At 46.8% G+C, this 19493-nt stretch overlaps 2 protein-coding genes across 2 annotated transcripts; one reads left to right on the forward strand and one right to left on the reverse strand.

The window, feature by feature from the left end:
• Positions 1 to 559: 559 nt before the first annotated feature.
• Positions 560 to 1341, reverse strand: RpL23A (ribosomal protein L23A). Its single transcript, XM_065452275.2, has one exon. It carries the CDS (start codon positions 1258 to 1260, stop codon positions 604 to 606), a length of 657 nt encoding a protein of 218 aa, XP_065308347.1. The 5' UTR covers positions 1261 to 1341; the 3' UTR covers positions 560 to 603.
• A 201-nt stretch (positions 1342 to 1542) lies between these two features.
• Positions 1543 to 16831, forward strand: RpS4 (ribosomal protein S4). Its single transcript, XM_065452274.2, has 6 exons — positions 1543 to 1614; positions 1907 to 1984; positions 2845 to 3025; positions 10149 to 10418; positions 15880 to 16009; positions 16658 to 16831. Exons 1-6 carry the CDS (start codon positions 1612 to 1614, stop codon positions 16782 to 16784), a joined length of 789 nt encoding a protein of 262 aa, XP_065308346.1. The 5' UTR covers positions 1543 to 1611; the 3' UTR covers positions 16785 to 16831.
• Positions 16832 to 19493: the final 2662 nt, after the last annotated feature.

Here is a 19493-nt window from a genome sequence, read left to right on the forward strand (position 1 = left end):
GTCAGAATTCACCACAAGGAAATAAACTAGGATATAGCAAGAGTTTGAATTCCTTCAAGTGTGACGTGCTGTATTTTTTTGCAAGTGGCAAGACTATTGTTGCCAAGCTTGAGAATATGAATCTTTAAATACAGGTAGTTTGTAGAATGTATCTCAGTAAGGTACACTCGTCAATCGTGCCGAATATATGACAGACCTGTCAACTTGGCCAAGGAGGCGGTCAAACCAGCACGAGTGCTCTAAGCTGGCACTAACAATCGGAAATCTCAATACGTGTAGTGCGCATTATGCATATGAAAATCGTGGTGCATCTGAGCAAAGGTGAGAACTGACAACGCAATTGCGCGAAGCTGGTTCGTCAAGTGGTCGTGGGCATCGTAGCATTCTACAGACGCACGTGAAGACCACGTGCTAAGCTTATGCGTTATAGAAATGACGCCATTGATGATCCAACGGCCCGCCTCCATGACTTATGCAGATCGCACATTCAAAACTAAGAAACTGATGCGAATGGCTCGTCAGAACCCATCGCAGCACCAGTACGAGCAAGGTACAAAGGTTACCGTCAACAGCCGCTTTATTCCACTGTGAACCGCACACAGTTTATATGATGCCGATCTTGTTGGCCACATCCAGCGCGTCGTAGTCAGGCGCCAACCTCACGTACGCCTTCTTCTGTCCGTCGGGCCGGATAAGCGTGTTCACGTTGGCGACATCGATGTCGTACAGCTTCTTGACGGCTGTCTTGATCTGGTGCTTGTTGGCCCGCAGGTGGACGATGAACACGAGCGTGTTGTTGTCCTCAATCTTCTTCATCGCAGACTCGGTCGTCAGCGGGTGCTTGATGATGGAGAACTGATCAAGTCGGGTCCTGGTCGGGACGCTACGGCGGGGGTACTTGGGTTCGCGGCGCAGCGACAGGGTCTTAGGCCGGCGGAACTTGACTGATGTGCGGATCTTCTTCTGGCGCGTGCCGTGCGTTCCCTTGACGACCTTCTTGCGCACCGCCATCGCCTTGGCGCGGGCCTTGGCCTGACCTGCGGCATCCTTCTTCTTCGCTGCCTGCTGCTTCTTGTCAGCACCCGCCTTTTTGTCACCAGGCTTGGACGCCGCCGGCTTGGAAGGGGCTTTCGATGCTGACGCTGCAGCACCGGCGGGTTTTTTGGCTGGGGCGGCTGCGGCGGCGGGCTTCTTCTTTTCCTCGGGCTTTTCAGCCTTTGCAGCAGCGGCTGCTGGCGGTTTCTTACCCTTCGGTGGCATGTTTAAGAACGGACACGCGTAGCAAAGGACTCTGCCTCACACGTGTCTAATACAGAAAGGATAAGCCTAGCAAAGAGAGCCAGCAGGTGGCGCAAAATAGAAAGGTACCGCAGAAAGTAACTTTTTTATATATACAAAAAATTAAATATCTTGTATCGATAATAATTTTTATTGCAAAATAATTATTGCTTATATATTAGCCTTAATAATAATGTCTTAAATGTAATTTTTAACATTGCTTGTATTTAATTTGCGTGTGGTTCAGCCAATCAGAGATCCTTGCTCTCGCAGGCGCGAGCTTGCCATTTTAGTGCATGTTGGGATAGCTCCTTTTCATGGCTGCCTTCTAGGATGGTATGTTGTGCAAATTTTCAATCTCCGTAAATCCGACCTTGATCTAAATTTTATGCTCAATTGTCGTGTTTGGTAGTAAAAAGAGACATCGCTCTTTCATATCAGTTTGTCATTGTGGTCACTTCTTGCTTAATTTTCCTTGAAATCTGGAGCCGCTGTCAGGCAGACCATACAAGATCCTGACTGGGACCATGTTCACGTTGTCCACTTTTGTTGCCGGTTTTTATTTTTTAGATTGCCCTTCGATCGCGTGTTGTGTGCACTTGTTACTGACGAATGTGACCTTTTGCAGGCGCGGGGACCTAAGAAGCACCTCAAGCGTTTAAACGCGCCGAAATCATGGATGCTGGACAAGCTCGGTGGAGTTTTTGTAAGTAGCAGTTCCTTTGCGGGCGGCAGTATTGCGAATGTTGCCTCAAACGCCTTTTTCGTTGGCTGACACTAATAAAAGAAAACATGATCTTGACGTTAACGTTACACTTTTGTCTCTTTGAGGCTTGGAACGCACGACGGTTGCGGCGGTTCACATTGGGACAGGCACGCGAGTTTTGCACATTTGGGCAGGCTTGAGTAAACTGACGCGTCTAATCAATGTAGGATTCAGGCAAAAGCAATTTCAAACAGCGCATAACGCAGTCAGTAGAAGATTCCACGCGAATCTGATGGGACAAGCCATTTGCCTTCACAGCACACTGTCGTAATGCGCAGTACAGGCCTTAATGAAGCATCGGTATGGCACTCGGGGAGCACGCTAAATAGCAGTTCGTTTTACCTACGATCAGCCATAGATCTCGAGCACATGTTCCAGAGCACTTCCTGGTTTGGAAATGTTACTGATAGAACAAATGTTTTCTTGTGCACCTTTGCGTGGATGTTCGGTAGACTGATTTGTCGCCACAGGTATTGCATGGAATTGACAGGTGGCGACAGCCGTAGATTACTGGCCACTGACGGTCACCCATTTCACTTGTGCGAAATTGCGAATTTTTGTGAGCTAAATGTGTATTAGTGGGACACTGCATAGTATCGACACGCACGGGAGTAGGCCAATTTGATTTACTTGCACTTAATGACATCCCCTGCACCTGCTGGAAAGGTAATGCAAGGCTGGTGCGGTAGGGCCAAGCCAGCTATGCACAAGCACAGGACTGGCACCAAGTTGCAACAACCTATGCTAACGGCTGAATATGGCCACATGCTGAAATAGCCCGTTCATGTGCTTGACCCTAGGCTCCCCGGCCCAGCACTGGACCCCACAAGCTGCGGGAGTCCTTGCCGCTCATCATCATGCTGAGGAATCGACTCAAGTATGCTCTGACGGGCGCTGAGGTTAAGAAGATTGTCAAGCAGCGCCTCATCAAGGTGGACGGCAAGGTCCGCACCGACACAAACTACCCCGCTGGATTCATGGGTGAGTATTGCTGCCTGTATGGGCCACTCCCCTTATAGTATGTTTAATATATAACAGACAACATTACAAAGGCCAGAGAGACTTCTTTCCCAGCTCACATCTGCAACCAAAGAATTGTGCACTTCATACGAAAGACAAACGTGTAGGCACGCCCCACGTAGTTCCATTTAAAATTGTCTGATACTGTGAGGTTGCAAACTATGACCTATTGTATGAAAGATGTTGAAGATCTGGTCCTATTTACCACCAAACGAGTGGAGTGACATGTTTTGCGACTGGCAGCTGCAGCGCATCGCCTGCGCTTTTACCAAAACATAGTACGACTGGAAACAAATGTGCACAAGAAACAGAAGATTTGACGCAGACTTGCATCCATAGGTTTCGATAGTATATGAAGTACCGTAAAATTCCAAGCAAGTGCCCCCCCTATGGTGAAAGATAGCCAACAAAGTTTTCGTCGGTTGCAGACCGAAATTCAAGGGCTGTCGGCCTCGAATCCGGCGGCCAACAAGCTAGGCCTATACCGTCTCCCAGTGATCGCAGGCTCGCCTGGCTTCCTTATTCGCTTCCGTTGGCATCGGTAAAATCATATGTATTGCAATTTAAGCCCGAAGTGATGTGTAAACATGCTGACCAACATGGGTGCTTCGTTATGAGCTGCATGTGGTCGTGCCCCAAGCGCCGCTGGTCTCCGATTCGATGGCCCAGTGAGCTAGGCCTGCCGGCTCCTAGTCATCAGCGACTGTAAACGGAGCCGACACTGTGGATGTAGCCTTGTGGAAACACGTCTACACTGCTTGCATAGTCGTGCTTACCTTGGCATCTTGTTTACCAGAGATCTGTACAAGAATATTTGTCCTCACTTTATTTGCGAAGTCATTCTGAGCATCCGTGCAGTGGTGCCAGTTTTGGGCGGAGCTATGTGCCGCTTGCTCATTCCTACCATGTCTGCTGAATCAACATATGCAGCAAGTCTGACTCTGACGCGTTGTATGACAGCTCGCATACAAAATTGCACCTTGTCTTGCGCTCACCCTACTTACTCGATTCTAATGCGCCCACTATTGTAACACACACTCGCTTGCTGTGACCTAAAAAAAAGTTCCTGGACTGTATTGCACACCTTTCTTTCATACAGAAATACAACTTTCTCTCATTTGAAAAAACATTTACTAAATGAAAGTCGCAGTTTCACCCGAAAGGTGAAGCATCGATAGTGATAGCAAATTAGTAGACAGTCACACGAAAAGTACGGATTTGTCGGCTGTACGAACCTTGAAACATTCGCTTATGAACTAAATTAACAAGCATGGTGTCCCATGCACACAAGCAAATATGAACACGCTTCACTCAATGACCATGGAAACTCCATCAAAGCGCTGGAGTGCGGAGGTGCAGTAGCAATAACAAGCGAATTGACTTTGTGCAACCTCTCGCACAAACTACTGTATTTACTCGCGTAATGATCGCACCCCAAACTTGCTGCAGCGATATGTTGCGTGCCAAGTCTAGCTAATGATGATCGTGCTTACCATCTGTCGAATGCCACACGAATGACTCTTGAAGACATGCCAAGTGGTCTGCGCACACCAAACATTCTTAGGAACATGCGCCATTTCATTTCATTAATCACTTTCCGCACTTCCATGAAAAAAAAAGTACAACTAAACTTGCCTTGGCTTTATTATTTGTAGGCTTCATAATGGTTTTGGTCAAGAACAACAAAAAAAAGCACCTTTCGATTCTTCTCGTCTGCACTCGTGGGCATGCAACAAATAGCGAGCGACGATAGTGGCCGCGTTTACGCTGACACGTTAGCAGTGTACCTTATTCACATGCTGACGCTCGTAACACTGCTAAGACATTCGCCCACCCTTAGCGGAAATGTGCCGTATTAGGATAGTAATAAAGACAAAATGCTGCAGTTTCCGCAGCATGCTCGCCATGTGTTTCTATGTTACTGGCAGCTAAGCGCGTCCACTTCTGTTTCTGTAACCCCAAAGTGGACATGGCTACGTTATTTTCGCACACTTGCTGATATTTAAGATATTATTCATTACTGATACGGAAGAAACTGTTTCAATGTGCATAATGTACTCGCGAGAAGAAAAATTGCATTCGGCTTGCTCTGCCGGCCTCCATTTTTGTTTTGGTTCCCGCAGTGTTCAGTGGCAGCTGCAGGCTTATTGACCTGTTGTCATCTAGGAGAAAACTCTGGATGAAAAAAACAAAATTTTTTTGCCTTGTTATTTCGCGGGAAATTTAACCCGCGTTTTGACCGCACCCCTGAATTTTCGTCAATTTTTTTGACAAAAAGGTGCCATCATTTGCGAGTAAATACGGTAAGCAACGAAGGCACAGCGCGGTTCACCCAGATGCGTTGACTGTCTTCATCGCAGGGGCCACACGGCTGCGCCGTATGCAGCAGCCGCCGGAGTAAAACGCCTCTCCTGTTTGCGGTAGTCCCGCATGGAAATTTCGAGAGCTCCAAATGCCTTTTAATGCAGCCTGATATCAGTCAGTCTCCACACACAGTCACTTTTCTTGTAATTGTGGCATCGTGATGAACTCTACGTGTCTTTGCAGTCGGCACTTCCATGCTGGTAGAGCAAACAAAGAGAATGGGAAGATGGAACGGTGGACTAACCTAAGCACACATAATATAGCACATGGAGGACGCTGCAGCCATAGAGTTCCATACAGTAATTGCTAGAGGGAGCTCTGGTGTTAGTGTCTTTGGGAGCTGCAATGGGAGCGGTTGAGCAAGCATGGGGATTATGGGAAGTACATGGATTTACCTAAACTTCGCCCTTCTGGCTTCAAACGGCTTGGTGACTGTAAACTCGTCATTTTCAACAACGTACTGCGTAATAAATAAATGTTATTAAAATTGTGCAAATGCGGGATTAAAACACAGGACTGCTAGCACAGAAACCTGATATTGAGACCATTACGCCACGGACGCAGGCATGCCAATGCCTTGAGATACTTGGCGCATTTTGATTTGGCCACATCAACAAGCCCAGTTGTTGCAATTAGTAGGGGTTGTGCGTGTTTGGAGGTGTGCTTTTTTCTATTCATTTTATTTAGTTTTACACAGATCATCCCTCTGATCGCCATACACCTGCAGTTGAGGCAGATGGTATTGGTAACACTACGCACATAGAATGAAGGAATGATTATCTCCAGCCTATCTTAGGTTTTCTGCAGGACTGAAGAAATAGGTGCCTGTAAAATGTGGCTTTGAATTCTGAGCCAGATTTTTTCTTTTTACTGGTGTGACCTGTATATTGGGCTGGCACCATCCAAAGCCCTGGCATGTGCCTGCACTGCCTGTCTGGGGTCCAACAATGTGCCTAAACTGCACATACACCCATAGAGTTTACAGTAGGAGGCAGAGCCTCGGATGGCTGCTTCATATGATGCCTCTGTGGGAACATTGGATTTGGCCAGAGTGCTCTCGTGTCTGTAGTGATACCGAGCACACAACAAAATGTTGATGCAAAAGCTGCTTGGTTTTCTCGCGGTTGGGGACTACTGGTTTAACAAGACTGCTATGTTGGTTTCAAGGAGGCATCACTATAACCACTGCTGCGTCATCTACTTACGCTGTTTAACACAGCATCATTTGCATAATACACAACTAACATGGGAGAGAAATGAACCTTTTTGAGCAAGTAATTTTTATGCCGCCGCATTGAGTTGCACAATAGGCACCGTAGCCTATGAGTCGCATGAAAGCCTGTCTCAAAAAGCGACGCATTGTGATATAGTCAAACCCACTTTTGATACCGGTTTTAACAATATATCGGTTATAAATGAGAAGCTGCTGCACCGTCAACTTTTGTATGTTTTCCATGGTGAAATAACCCGCTTACAATGCCCTATGCTGCATTATTGGTTAAAACGAAGACTGGCTGCTGGGTGTCCCATACGAAAAGTAGTGAAATAAGAAATCCTTGAAAAGAAAAATTTGAGCCGCGCTGCATGACGGGCCGCTGCTCCAACAGCCGCCACGAGCTCATTTTCCGGCCATGTCAGTGCGACTCTGTCGTTGCCCTTCCACCCCTCCGAACATGAGTGGGCTGCGCCGCTTGCAGATTGCTCACATATTGCCCGCATATTACTTGCTGGCTCCTCATTCACTGCAGTCCTGCAAACAGCATAATCGTGCGCATTCATCTTTGTTGGTTGCGTTGAAATCGTTCCTGGCCACGCGATTTCTCAGCCTCGCTTAACTCACTGCCAGAATGGAAGGTGGCTGATCCGTCTGCAGATCATCGTCAGTGCACGATGTTGCCGGTGAAAAGAAAGTGCACGGCTATAGGATTAGAAATTAAGTACTGTATTTACTCACATAATCGCACTTGCGTAATAATTGCACCCCTGAATTTTGTCGTCGAAATTAGATTAAAAAAAAAAATTTCCCGTCTAATGATTGCACCCCGAACTTCCCGCAGCAATATGTCGTGTGCCAAGTCTAGGTACTATCGATCGCGCTTACCATTTGTTGAATGCTACGCGAACAACTCTTCAAGACAAACCAAGCGGTCTGCACGTACCAAACATTCTTAAAGGGACACTAAATGTTACCAGAAACTCGGGTTAAAGTGGTAGAGCAATGTTCTAGAACGTCTAAGGCGTCAATTTAATCGCGAACAGAGCTTTAGTAACCGAGAAATTGAGGTAAATGCATGACACGATTTGAGACCCCCCAGCGACATTCCGGTACTAGCCCGATGACGAAAGGACTCCTCATAATTTGTGTTACTAATACTCAACTACTCGTATTAAAAATATCATTTCATTCGATTATAAGACGGAAAAAAATGCTACTTGTCTACGTCTATTCGATTCTAAGAAAAAATAACATTTTGACGTTGCCCTTCAGTAATATGGGTGTTCGAAAGGTTTCGTTTTTGCTCGACTCCGCGCTGCACACGCTTTGGAGTTTCAGTACTTTCGTTATCGCGTCGTGCTGTGAGGGTTCTGCTGGCTCGCGAAACTTTCATTTGGAACAAGCATCGAGAATGCCACGCCCATGTGATGTCGTGGGAAGCCCTCGTTGCTTTCCCGCTACGAAGAGCCGGTGTCGAGGCCGCCGTCGTAGTACGCAACGACGCCGGCAGTGCGAGCCCTCAGCAGCAGGTCGCACTCGTCCGTGCTCAAATCGCTGAAGTTGAGCCCACCATCGCGAGCCAATCTGTCGGTGTCAGGGTCCATTGCGACGAGCGTCGAAGTTTGCGTCATAGAATGAAGTACCAGCTTATGGGCGTATTGCGCTGGAGTTTGAGGTATTGTAGCGGCGCCTGGTGGCGGTGCGGGAAACGACATCTGAGTCATGCCAGCTTGGCAGTGCCGAAGCACGTTTCTAGGCCGAGTTTTGCGTCGATTCACACTTTTTATGCCCTGTTGGGAGTGCGAAAAGGCTCACAGACCACGCTGTGAGCTCGCCGCAGCCTATAGTTTAACGAAAATGGACTCTTCGTGTGCCGTGGGACGTAATTCGTTTCTCCTTCCGCTAGCCACCATACTCCCGCTTTCGCTCTGCTGTCGGCTCTGTTTCTGGCCGCACGTTTGCGTTTTGCGCAGAAAAGCCGTAGCGCCGTCTGCGGACGCCATTCTGCTCACTGATGGCGCAACGTCACTATGAGACCATGATGTCAGTGCTCCTCGATCGGAGGGCGGGCGATTTGAACTGCGCTAGAGGTACGCGGACGCTTTAGAACACATTTTCTCTTAAAATAAGTCTCTCCTTGGCACGAAACAAGCGTTTCGAGGTTTCTGTGATGGTATTTCAACAGTCCACGTTGACTTAATAGTAACCTTTAGTGTCCCTTTAAGCAGATGCCTCATTTCATTACTTCCATCACTTTCCGCACTTCCATAAAAAGAAGCTGCCACCAAACTTGCCTTTATTGTGTGTAGGCTTTATAATGGTTGTGGTGAACAGCAACAAAAAAGACCCCTTTCGATTCTTCTCATCTGCACTCCTGGGCACGCAATAAATCGCGAGCGGCTACGATAATAGCCACGTATACACTGATACGTTAAAAGTGTACGCTATTCATACGCTGACGCTTGTAACACAGCTAAGATATTCACCCACCCTTAGCGGAAATGTGCCGTATTAGGAGAGTAGCGACGACAGATGCCGCAGTTTCCGCAGCATGCCGGCCATGTGTTTCTGTGTCACTGGCAGCTAAACGCGCCCATCTGTTTCTTTCCCCTCAAAGTGGACGTGGCTACGTTATTGCTGCAAACTTGCCGATATTAATGTTATTTATTACTGATACGGAAGAAACTGTTTCAATGCATGTGATGTACTTGCAAGAAGGAAAAAAAACGTGTTCGGCTTGCTCCGCCGGCCGCCATTTTTGTTGTGGTGTCCCGCAGCAAATGCGGGGCGAAAAAAAGTTATTTCTTTTCGCAGGAAATTTAACCCACATCATCATCGCACCCCTGATTTTGCGTCAATTTTTCTGACAATAAAGTGAGATCATTATGCGAGTAAATACGGTACTTCTAACCGATGAGGCGATCGTCGCGAGCGTGCTTGCATCAGATACCGACGACTGCAGCTATGATGCCTTAGGGCAGGCTGCCTCAACATTGTCCTCCAGGAGGTGCGGCAGAATATTCAGTCCCTCCCGGGCTTAGTTTTCGTGAAGAACCTTCCGCTGCACTACGTGGAGTGCCTGCATGCCTTGGAGAAGGATGTCTGCAAGCTTCTTGTAAAGCGTTCGAGGCTGAGGACATCCGCTTTTTTCGTGCAAGCCAGTGAGAAGCATGTGTACGTGGCGAGCTGCAATTAAAAGGCCCCCTTTGGGGCCACAAAAGCGCAGAAGGGAGGAACCTTTGTCCTGCAGCGGTCATAAATATAGGCTGATGGCGGTAACCTCTACAACTAGGTTGTACTAAGACTGAACAAGTGTCATGCCACGGTGGCTAAGCAAGAGGTATAAAAATTTCACTTACATCCGTACATCTTTTTAAAAAAGCACGAGAGCAGAGTTGCTTTTTAGGAATGCAGTGGCGTGATAGGCTTTGATGTGTGAGCGGGCTTGTGATGCCGGCCTGATAAAAGGGCAGCCTGGAGACTCAATGGCGGGCCTTTGTGCAGACGTGGTGACCATTGAGAAGACCGGCGAGTTCTTCCGGCTGCTGTACGATGTGAAGGGCCGCTTCATCCTGCACCGCATCACCCCTGAGGAGGCCAAGTACAAGTTGTGCCGTGTCAAGCGGGTCCAGGTGGGCCCCAAGGGAGTGCCTTTCCTCACCACCCATGACGCGCGCACCATCCGGTATCCCGACCCCCTCATCAAGGTCAACGACACCGTCAAGGTGGACCTGGCCACTGGCAAGATAGACGACTACATCAAGTTCGATTCCGGTCAGTATGCTTGTCGGGTATGCAAAGTGCATGCTGGACGCAGGAAACTACTGCATGCCTGAGGTGCACAGAAAAAGGCATTGCACTGCACCCGTATAGTTATCGTTGTGGTAGTGTTTGTTACGACTGTGTTTGGTACGAGATGCATAGGCGTCTCCAAAGATGGGTTTGTGTTTGAGGATTAAAGTGAGAAATTGATTTGTTGTCAGTGATGCTAGAAGGCTTCCAGGAAAAGCTTTCCTGAGTGTTCTAACTCGTCTAGGGCACAGCTATAGAGTTGGTATCATTGGATATCTTGGATTGTGCAAAAGCTGAGGAACTAGTGTTTAGCAAATTCTAGAAGGGTTCCAGGAAAAGCTTTCCTGATTCTCGTATAGGGCACAGCTATAGAGTTGTTATCATTGGATATCTTGGATTGTGCAAAAGCCACTGATACCCAGTATATAGCAAAAGCTGAGGAACTAGTGTTTAGCAAACGTTTCTAGTAAATGCAGCAGATGCATGAACTGGACGAAAATGGGCCACATATTTGAAATAAGCACATAGTACAATGTAAGGAGTTTTCAGTAGTAGAACCTAATAAATATGTGTTTATATATATGTCTAGGTGCACAGCGATACTGTAGTTGATGATGAGGGACACGAAAGAGCGTCTAAATCGCCTCTGACTAGTAAGGCATATTCTTTCCAAACTATTTTCATTTGCTTGGAGTTCCACATGCATCATTCTTGGGCTTTAATGCCAGCTATAGACGCGGCTTGTAATCATGGTGGAAAGAAAAAAATGGAGCAAATCAGGCCTTTGCAAGGCAACCTCCTCAGTTGCCAGTCTCTCCCACTCGAGCAATTTAACCTGGGGAACAGTACGCTGTACGTACTTTGGTCTGTGGCGGGTCTGAGTGTAGCTGGCCACTGGGTGTGACGTTGCTTTCTGCTTGCGTATCTCACACCCATAGTTCTCAGCCTGAATACATGAAAACATTAGGTCTGTTCGATTCGCCTGCACCTCCTAAACCAGTTCACAAGGCACCCTGCAATTCATTTCAGCAGTTCAGCAATGGTGCACTCAGAAACAAGTGCCATTAATTTCAATTTGCAGTGCTGGTTCACGATCTTGCTACACTCTCTGCTGTATGTGCCTACTTGGTGCGTACGTACAGGTGTGAAGCAGCAGTACAGATGACACTGCACATGGCACTAGCACCGTTGAAACCCTGCTTATTTGTGCCTCTGTGCAAGTGCAGGGCGTATTTATGCCTCGGAAGCCAATCATACCTGCGATTTGGGACCTCAAATTTATGCACGTGGTGTGCATTAGAAAATAACGTGACTCCTGCACCTCTGCATTCATTTTGAGTGTCACGTTGTGTCTGCACCGCAGTAATCAAGCTGCACAATTTTCTCATGCACCATCGTGAACTGGTTCAGAGTAGTGCAACAAAAATTGTCACTTGCGGTGAGAACCTTTTCTCTAGAGCGTATGCACAATTAGCGGCACATCACAACTCCAGAGTTGCACTGCAGATGACGAGCAGGCGACGAGCCCAGCACAGGGCAACTAGAAACGACTGCTTGCCATCACATGCTTGAGTGCTTTTCCCATTTATTTTTGAATGGGACTAGCACTGCTGAGTGACACTCTCCCCTTTCTTTCATGCTTGCGCTAGAATTGTTTGCATTTCATGCATTGGCGGTCGCAATCGAAGCCACGGTTTCCCTTCTAAATGGAAGCTGTGGTCAAGCGCAGACCAAAAGCAGTGGCTTCCGACGGTCGCACTACATCGCTCGTACTCGGTGTAGGGCATTACCATGAGAACCCAACATTGCTTATTGATCAGCCTGCCTGTCTGGTTAAAGTTTGCACTGCAAATTATGCTCGGAGAAACCTGCCTAAAATCCTGGATAATCATAATTGGGAGTTCAAAATATTGAATCCCTCAGAAGATGTCCTTATTTCGCAAGTAGTCAAGAAAGTCTGACAGTGCATTACTATGTGCATGCATTATGTGTGTGTGGGCTGGCTCAGTCGGTATTTTGACTTGTTATGCTGTCGTTGCAAGTAGGTGAAAGTCTGTATGTGCCCAGAATATATCGTAAAAACCGGACTACAGATCGGACCGGAATATAGGTCGATCCCCCAACAAATTAAAAAAATATTTTTCAGTGGCAAAAGTACTGAAAGGAATCTTGAAACAAATGCAACTCGGCTGGTTGCACAATGTTTACAGTACTTCTTTAAATGCTGCTCACATGTGCACCTGGCCAAGTTTTTAACAGTATTGCGCGACCATCGACCTGCGGGCTTGTCAGCACCTTATTAACGGCGCTGAGCGGCGAAACAAACGAGATATGTGCATGTGCACACATGCGCTTACTTATGCTGTTTCGCTGCTCCATGCCGTGATGATGAGGTGCTGACAAACACGCGGATTGATGGTCACGCGATACTGTTAAAAATCGGCCGGGTGTACAGCACACAGAAGTGCGCAAGTGCTACTCTGAATCAGAGCAACGGCTTTCACCGGACTTGTCCGAACTAGTCGGATGATGAGTGCTTCTTGCTGCACAGTCCGTAGGTGCGCACAATCTCTACCGCTTTCAAACAGATGCATTGGCAGTCACAGGCAGCGACCTTACACGCAGCTCCCAGACGAACTCCGCAACCTTGTCTTTCAGTTCTGCTGTCCGCGCTGCGATCCGCCCGCAGAATGACGTTTTCTTTTGGTTGCTGTACGTTGCTTTTGCCTCCACCACTGCCGAATGCTCTTTTCGGATACTCCAAATTCGCGTTGTGCCTCCAAGTTGCCCTGGGCTTCCGCGTACTCAAACGCCTTTTTCTTGTGGGCGACGGTGAATTGACGTCGGCTTCCGCTCATATTGACACAAAAATGTGAAAAAAGCAGCCTTTAACCAGTACAGTGAAACCTCGTTAAACCGTAAGCCCAGACCACACGTACGCTTGCGGACGCGCGCAAGCTCGCGTTCATGCGCCCACGCATGCGCAGACGGTGTGGCATGGCTCGTACGCGTCGAAACGCGGCGTGATCTCGGAGAACAGCTCCTCCCTGTTATCGCGCTTGGGTTGCCTCGCGTCTGCGCGCCTGGCTACGCAGCTACGGCGCAGAACGTTCTACTCTCAGTGAAGCAGATTTATATCATGCAAGAAAGTGGTTCCTCTTTCCTTTTTTGTGCTGCTGTAACAGCTGTAAAAATATTACAATTTGTTTATATAAATTGAAGCATTTTGAAACACTGTCGATAACGAAGTACGAAGTGGTGCCTACCAAGGCGTCTGTGAGTGAGCCCAGTGAGCGCGCGCTGTCGTGCGGCAGGCGCTAGGTGCGCGGATGCGAGCTTACGCGTGTCCGCAAGCGTACGTGTGGTCTCGGCTGTAGTTGTCCGAAGCTCGGAAAAAGTACGTACTAAACGGTAGTATTGTTTAACCGAATAGCACGAGATCTCCCACTTACCTGTCGAAAACGAAACTCAGAGAGAGTGCGATGAAAGGGGAAAAAAAACATGCAGTATTTATTCACTTCGCGCGACAAAAGTGTTATTTTCGTTTTATGCCGCCGCGGCCTGACACGACGACGACAGCGGCCTCAAACTTATTGAAGCTACATGCCAGCTTTTCAGGCAGCCCCCTCTTCTCAGCAAACACTCGCATGGCAGATTCCTCGTTGGTGTTGCATATTCTCCGTGCATGTGCGCAGTAGTGCTGCAGAAGTCCTGGGGGCGCCTTTTTCATTGCCGGGTACCGGAGTTTGGAATAGAGTTGCGTTATCGCGCCCCTGTTCTCGTTGCGACGATTGCATTCATGAGGCTGACGTAACGCGCAGCTTCTGCCTCTGTCGGGCCTGAGTTGCCCGTGCTGTCGCTTTCTGTGTCCTCATCACTGTCGCTAGTCAACACTTCGGCAACAACACAGGCACCGATGGCGAAAAGTCGAACCTCGTAGCCGACATGTCTTCGTGGTCGCAGCAGCGCTGCCGAGCAACTTCTCATTCCAAATGCCACACACCGTAGTCAACAGCAGAACCCTGTTGCGTACCAGCGCCGACTTTGTGTCACGTTCAATAGCATGGACGATGTCTAATTTTTCTTCTATGCTGAGCACCCGGTGTATTTTTTTATCCGAGCTTCGGAACGACGCGAGTCCTCGCTTGCACGACTCCATACTGCTCTCTGGCATGGCGTCGAAATGATGATGTTGTTGTGGCTTCACGCGCAACCGCACAGGGTGCTTGGAGGCCGTTGTTCCGATCTCTGAGGCTTGTTGTTCTGCTGGGCTGCCCGATGGAGACGGCGCACTGCTGTGTTTGCACAACGAAAAGTTGAAACGCTACGTTTTAATCGATGCGTACGCGATAAGCTGGTACGGTTTATGCGGATACGAAACACATTAAGTTCAATGGCCGCTGAGTCAAGGATTTGACTTTACTACTTTTAAAACGAAACTACTGTTTAAGCGTGTACAGTTGAACGAGGTTTTCCTGTATAACTTTGTGACAATGGAAACACACAATGATGGTGCCACAAGTTTGCCGCGCTGCTGCTGATGGCGAAGGCGGTTGTTTACTTCATCCGCCCATTGTTGCAAGACTTCCATAGTTTTTCCGCCAATGTCTGGTATATAAGACGAGGGTCGACTTTTCGCAATTTTTTTTTGTTTTTAAGTTCAACCTATATTCCAGTTTTTACGGTATCCCCCACGCTCCGATAGCCAAGTGACCGTGGGACTCTTGAAGCGGTCGTTTTCTAGCACTTCACCGCTCTAGTTGGTGCAGACTTTCTTGTGCAGGTAATTTACATTGCTCACATGTAACATTAGGTCGCATCACTCTACTGTGATTTGGCCATTGTGTCAATCCAGCTTTATTAGCGTTGTCAAAGGGGGAGGGGGGGTGCTTATCGAAGCTACGTGGACTGGAGATTTTTGCAAGGATTTTAGCATTGTTTTATGCAGTTATTTCTGTGTATTTTTTCTTGTTTTTTACTTGCTTTGTTTTTCTTTCCGGGTTGTCATAATGTGGGGTCCTGGTTATGAGGGAAAATAAGGTGCTTCGACAAGTCCTGTGTGCTTGATATCTGTGGCCAAAGAAGTACAAAGGGCGATGATGCGCTGCTTTCATTAATGGAAGCTCAAATCCCGTCTGTGAAGGTAAAGTCTGCCTGTCGTGCTCTCTTTTTTACAAATGTGAGGGCATGCTATATTTTTCTTTTATGCATTGGTGGCATGTTACATTCAGTGCACTTTTATTTTCTTCTTCTTATGTCTGCGAAGATCAGGCGCACCTTGTAATCGGGTAAATATGGTATTCAAATGTTGAGCATACATCTGCGAAGGGATGATGCTTAGCTCCATTCGACAAGCTTTAAAATGTGTTGCTAATTCAAGGCTATTGGTGAATACAGTTGCGAATTTAAGCTAAAGCACGTCTCTTGGTTTTGTGTGTTACAGGAAACATGTGCATGGTGACTGGTGGCCACAACTTGGGTCGTGTTGGCATCATCACCTCTCGGGAGCGGCACCCTGGTTCATTCGACATTGTCCATGTCAAGGATTCTCAGGGTCACTCGTTTGCCACCAGGTGTGTCTTGGGAGCATAGTTATTCCATGTCCCTTAGTTTTAGTGAAGTTGACTTTTTTGCTGTGGTAGCGGGTCTTTCACAGCATGTATAATGCTTGGCAACTTAAGGATAGTACACGCATATGCTACGCAGCATGGTCTAGTTTTGATGTTCGACATGCAAAACATTTTGCGACTTCCTACATGAGAAGACACTTCACCCCAAGCCATTTTTCATGTTTGCTAAGCCAGGAAATGTTCTAGCCAAAGAAAAGCTAAAGCAAGTTTCATGCAATTTCTATTAAAATGCAATGTAGGTGCTTTTATTTTCTTCCTCAGTTACTTGAAATTGTAACGAATTGTAAAATTCCAGTCCTACAATGCTGTGACAACTCATTTTGCACAATGTGTACAAATCTTGATGTGGCGCAAGTCTCTTAAATCATTGAGTGTGTATTCGAAGTTGTGCCAACCTCTGACCAATTGAATTTAGTAATGCGAGTTTGCTGTGTGAATACCATGCTATGAGGAGAACATTATTGCTTTTTGTGATACCCTGATCGCATGATTGGTCTTACTGAGCATGGTTTCATACAGCAATTGCTGTGCGCACCAGATGGTGCCTATGTGCGAGTGTGGTTAAATCTGGTGCATTGTATTTTTGTGCAGGTTGAACTACATCTTTGTGATTGGCAAGAGCACGAAGCCCTACATCTCGCTGCCTCGAGGCAAGGGTATCAAGCTTACCGTCGCTGAAGAGCGTGACCGGCGTCTTCAGCTCAAGGCCCAGCACTGAGCCAATAAATAGACTTGACGCCTCCCTGCCATTCTTTGTACAGTGGAGCAATTTGTGTGTTCTTTGCGCAATGATGCGTTTCCTGAGGGGATCCCGTTCCTCTCTTCTGTGCTGCCACTGAATACAGTAGAATCTCGACGGTATCATCACCCTTGACACAAATTTTGGAATGGTACAAACTTTTCACAAGTCCTGGTCCAAGTCCATTTGTTAACCTGCTAAAGTGCGGATGTTGCAAACTGCCTTTCAGGTCACGGCAGACAATACCTGCTTAAAGGGACACTAAAGCGAAACAATAAATCGGTTTAGACTAATGAAGCATTGTTTGAGAACCCTGCAGACAGTCATTTCAAAAAAATTGTTTGATTATTAGAAGAGAAAATGAAGGTCCAAGTATCAGTATTTGAATTTCACGCCGAAACCCCAGCGCCGGTACGTCGGGGATTCCAAAGTATGTTTTCACATTTGGGCCGCATTGGCTGAATAAAGGTTCCCAAAACTTGCCATGTTTAATATTTGGTTCTTTTAGAACACAATGTAATATATCTGTACTGCTATATATAATTAGTAGGCCCTAGAAGATGCCATCAAAATCCAAGTGCAGTTTATCTGGCTTACCGAACGTCTTATCGTTGTAAGAGTGGTGTCTTTGGTGTTGTAGAACGGTAATTTACTGATGCAGAAGAAATCATTTTTCACTTTAGTGTCCCTTTAATGATCCCCGGCGTGGCAGTAGCACCAGGCACAGGCTGGCTGAGTGGTCGTGCCGATGCACCCGTCTCATCCGTGTTGCCAAGGTGATCCACGTCGCTCTGCCATGACTTCGCCCTGCGAGTATCCCCTTCCCCCAAAAGAAAAAGCTTTCGCTTTGGTTGCCTTCTTCGTTTTATTTACATTTCTGTCCTAACCTTGGCTTTCTTTTGCAGTATCATGCGGCTTGTGGGTGCCTTGCAAATTTATCAGAAGCTGCAATTGCTTGCGCCCAATCTTCCTGTGTCGGCAAGGTCGGTGGCATTAGCTTCTGTGGGTAGGCTTTTTTGTTCCAAGCCTTCCATCTTTGGTGCCTGATGCTTTTCAACCGTCAGATTGCGCAGTATGAAGTAGCTTTGCCGCCACAAAGAAAACAGATTGTCCTTATCACCATTGGGCAGCAGCTAGGACACGCCAGTCCTTCAATGCTATTGAAAAGCATTGAATGACTGGACACGCTCTTGATAATCAGGCAGATCTTGGAATAGAACATGCAAATGTGCAAAACAAGTGTGCCATGCGACTACACTAACAAAATGCAATGATTTCTCCTTGAAATGCCTTTTTTTCTGTGTTAAATCATCATCAGCCTATTTTATGTTCACTGCAGGACGAAGGCCTCTCCCTGCGATCTTCAATCGCCCCTGTCCTGCGCCAACCAATTCCAAGTAGCACCCACACATTTCCCAATTTCGTCGCACCACCTAGTCTTCTGCTGTCCTGTACTGCGCTTCCCTTCTCTTGGTACCCATTCTGTCACCCTAATGGTCCAATAGTTATCTGTGCATTGCGTGATCTGCCCAGTGCCATTTATTTCTCTTAATATCAATTCGAATATCATCTATACCAGTTTGCGAAATGTGACTTTGAAGCTCTGATCTCGTGTAAATGATGATGCTAAGATAGCACTGCATTGCAACTGCCACAAGAACATGAAAATCATTTGTGCTATACGGTGCATTATGAATGTTTTATACATGTGCATTTGCGTAATATGCTGACTAGCTACAAATGTGAACTGGAGCTCTTATGGGGTAGTTGCGAAAAAAAAAGCTAAATAAGTAAGTTGTATGGTCTGTCGTGCGTCTTGGGGCACGCTTGTACACAATCTTGGTAAATTTGCGTTGCTTAATGGCGAACACCATGCTTGTAACGTTAAAATATATTTCACATGTGCACCATGTCCGGTTATCAGAGTGGTAGTGGCATGCTAACAAACATGCTGCTTGCCTATGTGAAACCTCGACCAGATATATCCAATAGCAGCTGTAATCGCGCAAATTTGCACTCCACGTACTCTATATTCTGCACACCCCCGCCATACAACATTGGACTTTTGCAGCTGCAAAATGCCAACCGAGGATTTAAAGTTTGTTTTAATTCTGCAATAGTGGTTGTAAAGGGTCGGAGAACACGAGGACAGAAATTGGGTTTGCGGTAATGACGCATGTCCCAACTTGCACAGATTGACTCTGAAAACTAGATGGCGTTACTGGTCAGTTCCCTGGTCTTAGGTTCACACAATGCAATACCTGTGGTTGAAAGGATGCTGCCATGGCTGCAGATTGTGCTGGCAAACTGTATTTGGGGGTTGGTCTTCAACACAAAGTTGGTGGCAAGACTACGTTGCCAGAGCTGAACGACATGGATAATGTGGAAGACGTGGGTTTGGCTCCCACTTGCAGGAAGTTGCTTTTTCATCCACTGTCATTCCTCTTTTTTAATTTTGAATTTAAAGAAAAACTTTATTCTATGCTTTCTCTGGCTTCATTGGCTGCTTGTAGTTGTGACCATTTGCATTTCACAAAATACGTTTTAATACCAATGCATTCAAATTTTTTAATGCATTCTTGTATAAGTCGCCATAACACTCGGGCTTCATAATGGGCCAATCAGTTTGGTTTTCATGTATGTAATAAACAACATGCTTGTGAAGTAAGCAAAGCTGATTTCTGCAGA

The sequence above is a fragment of the Dermacentor albipictus genome, chromosome 5 (assembly GCF_038994185.2).
Source record: "Dermacentor albipictus isolate Rhodes 1998 colony chromosome 5, USDA_Dalb.pri_finalv2, whole genome shotgun sequence".
Lineage (NCBI taxonomy): Eukaryota > Metazoa > Arthropoda > Arachnida > Ixodida > Ixodidae > Dermacentor > Dermacentor albipictus.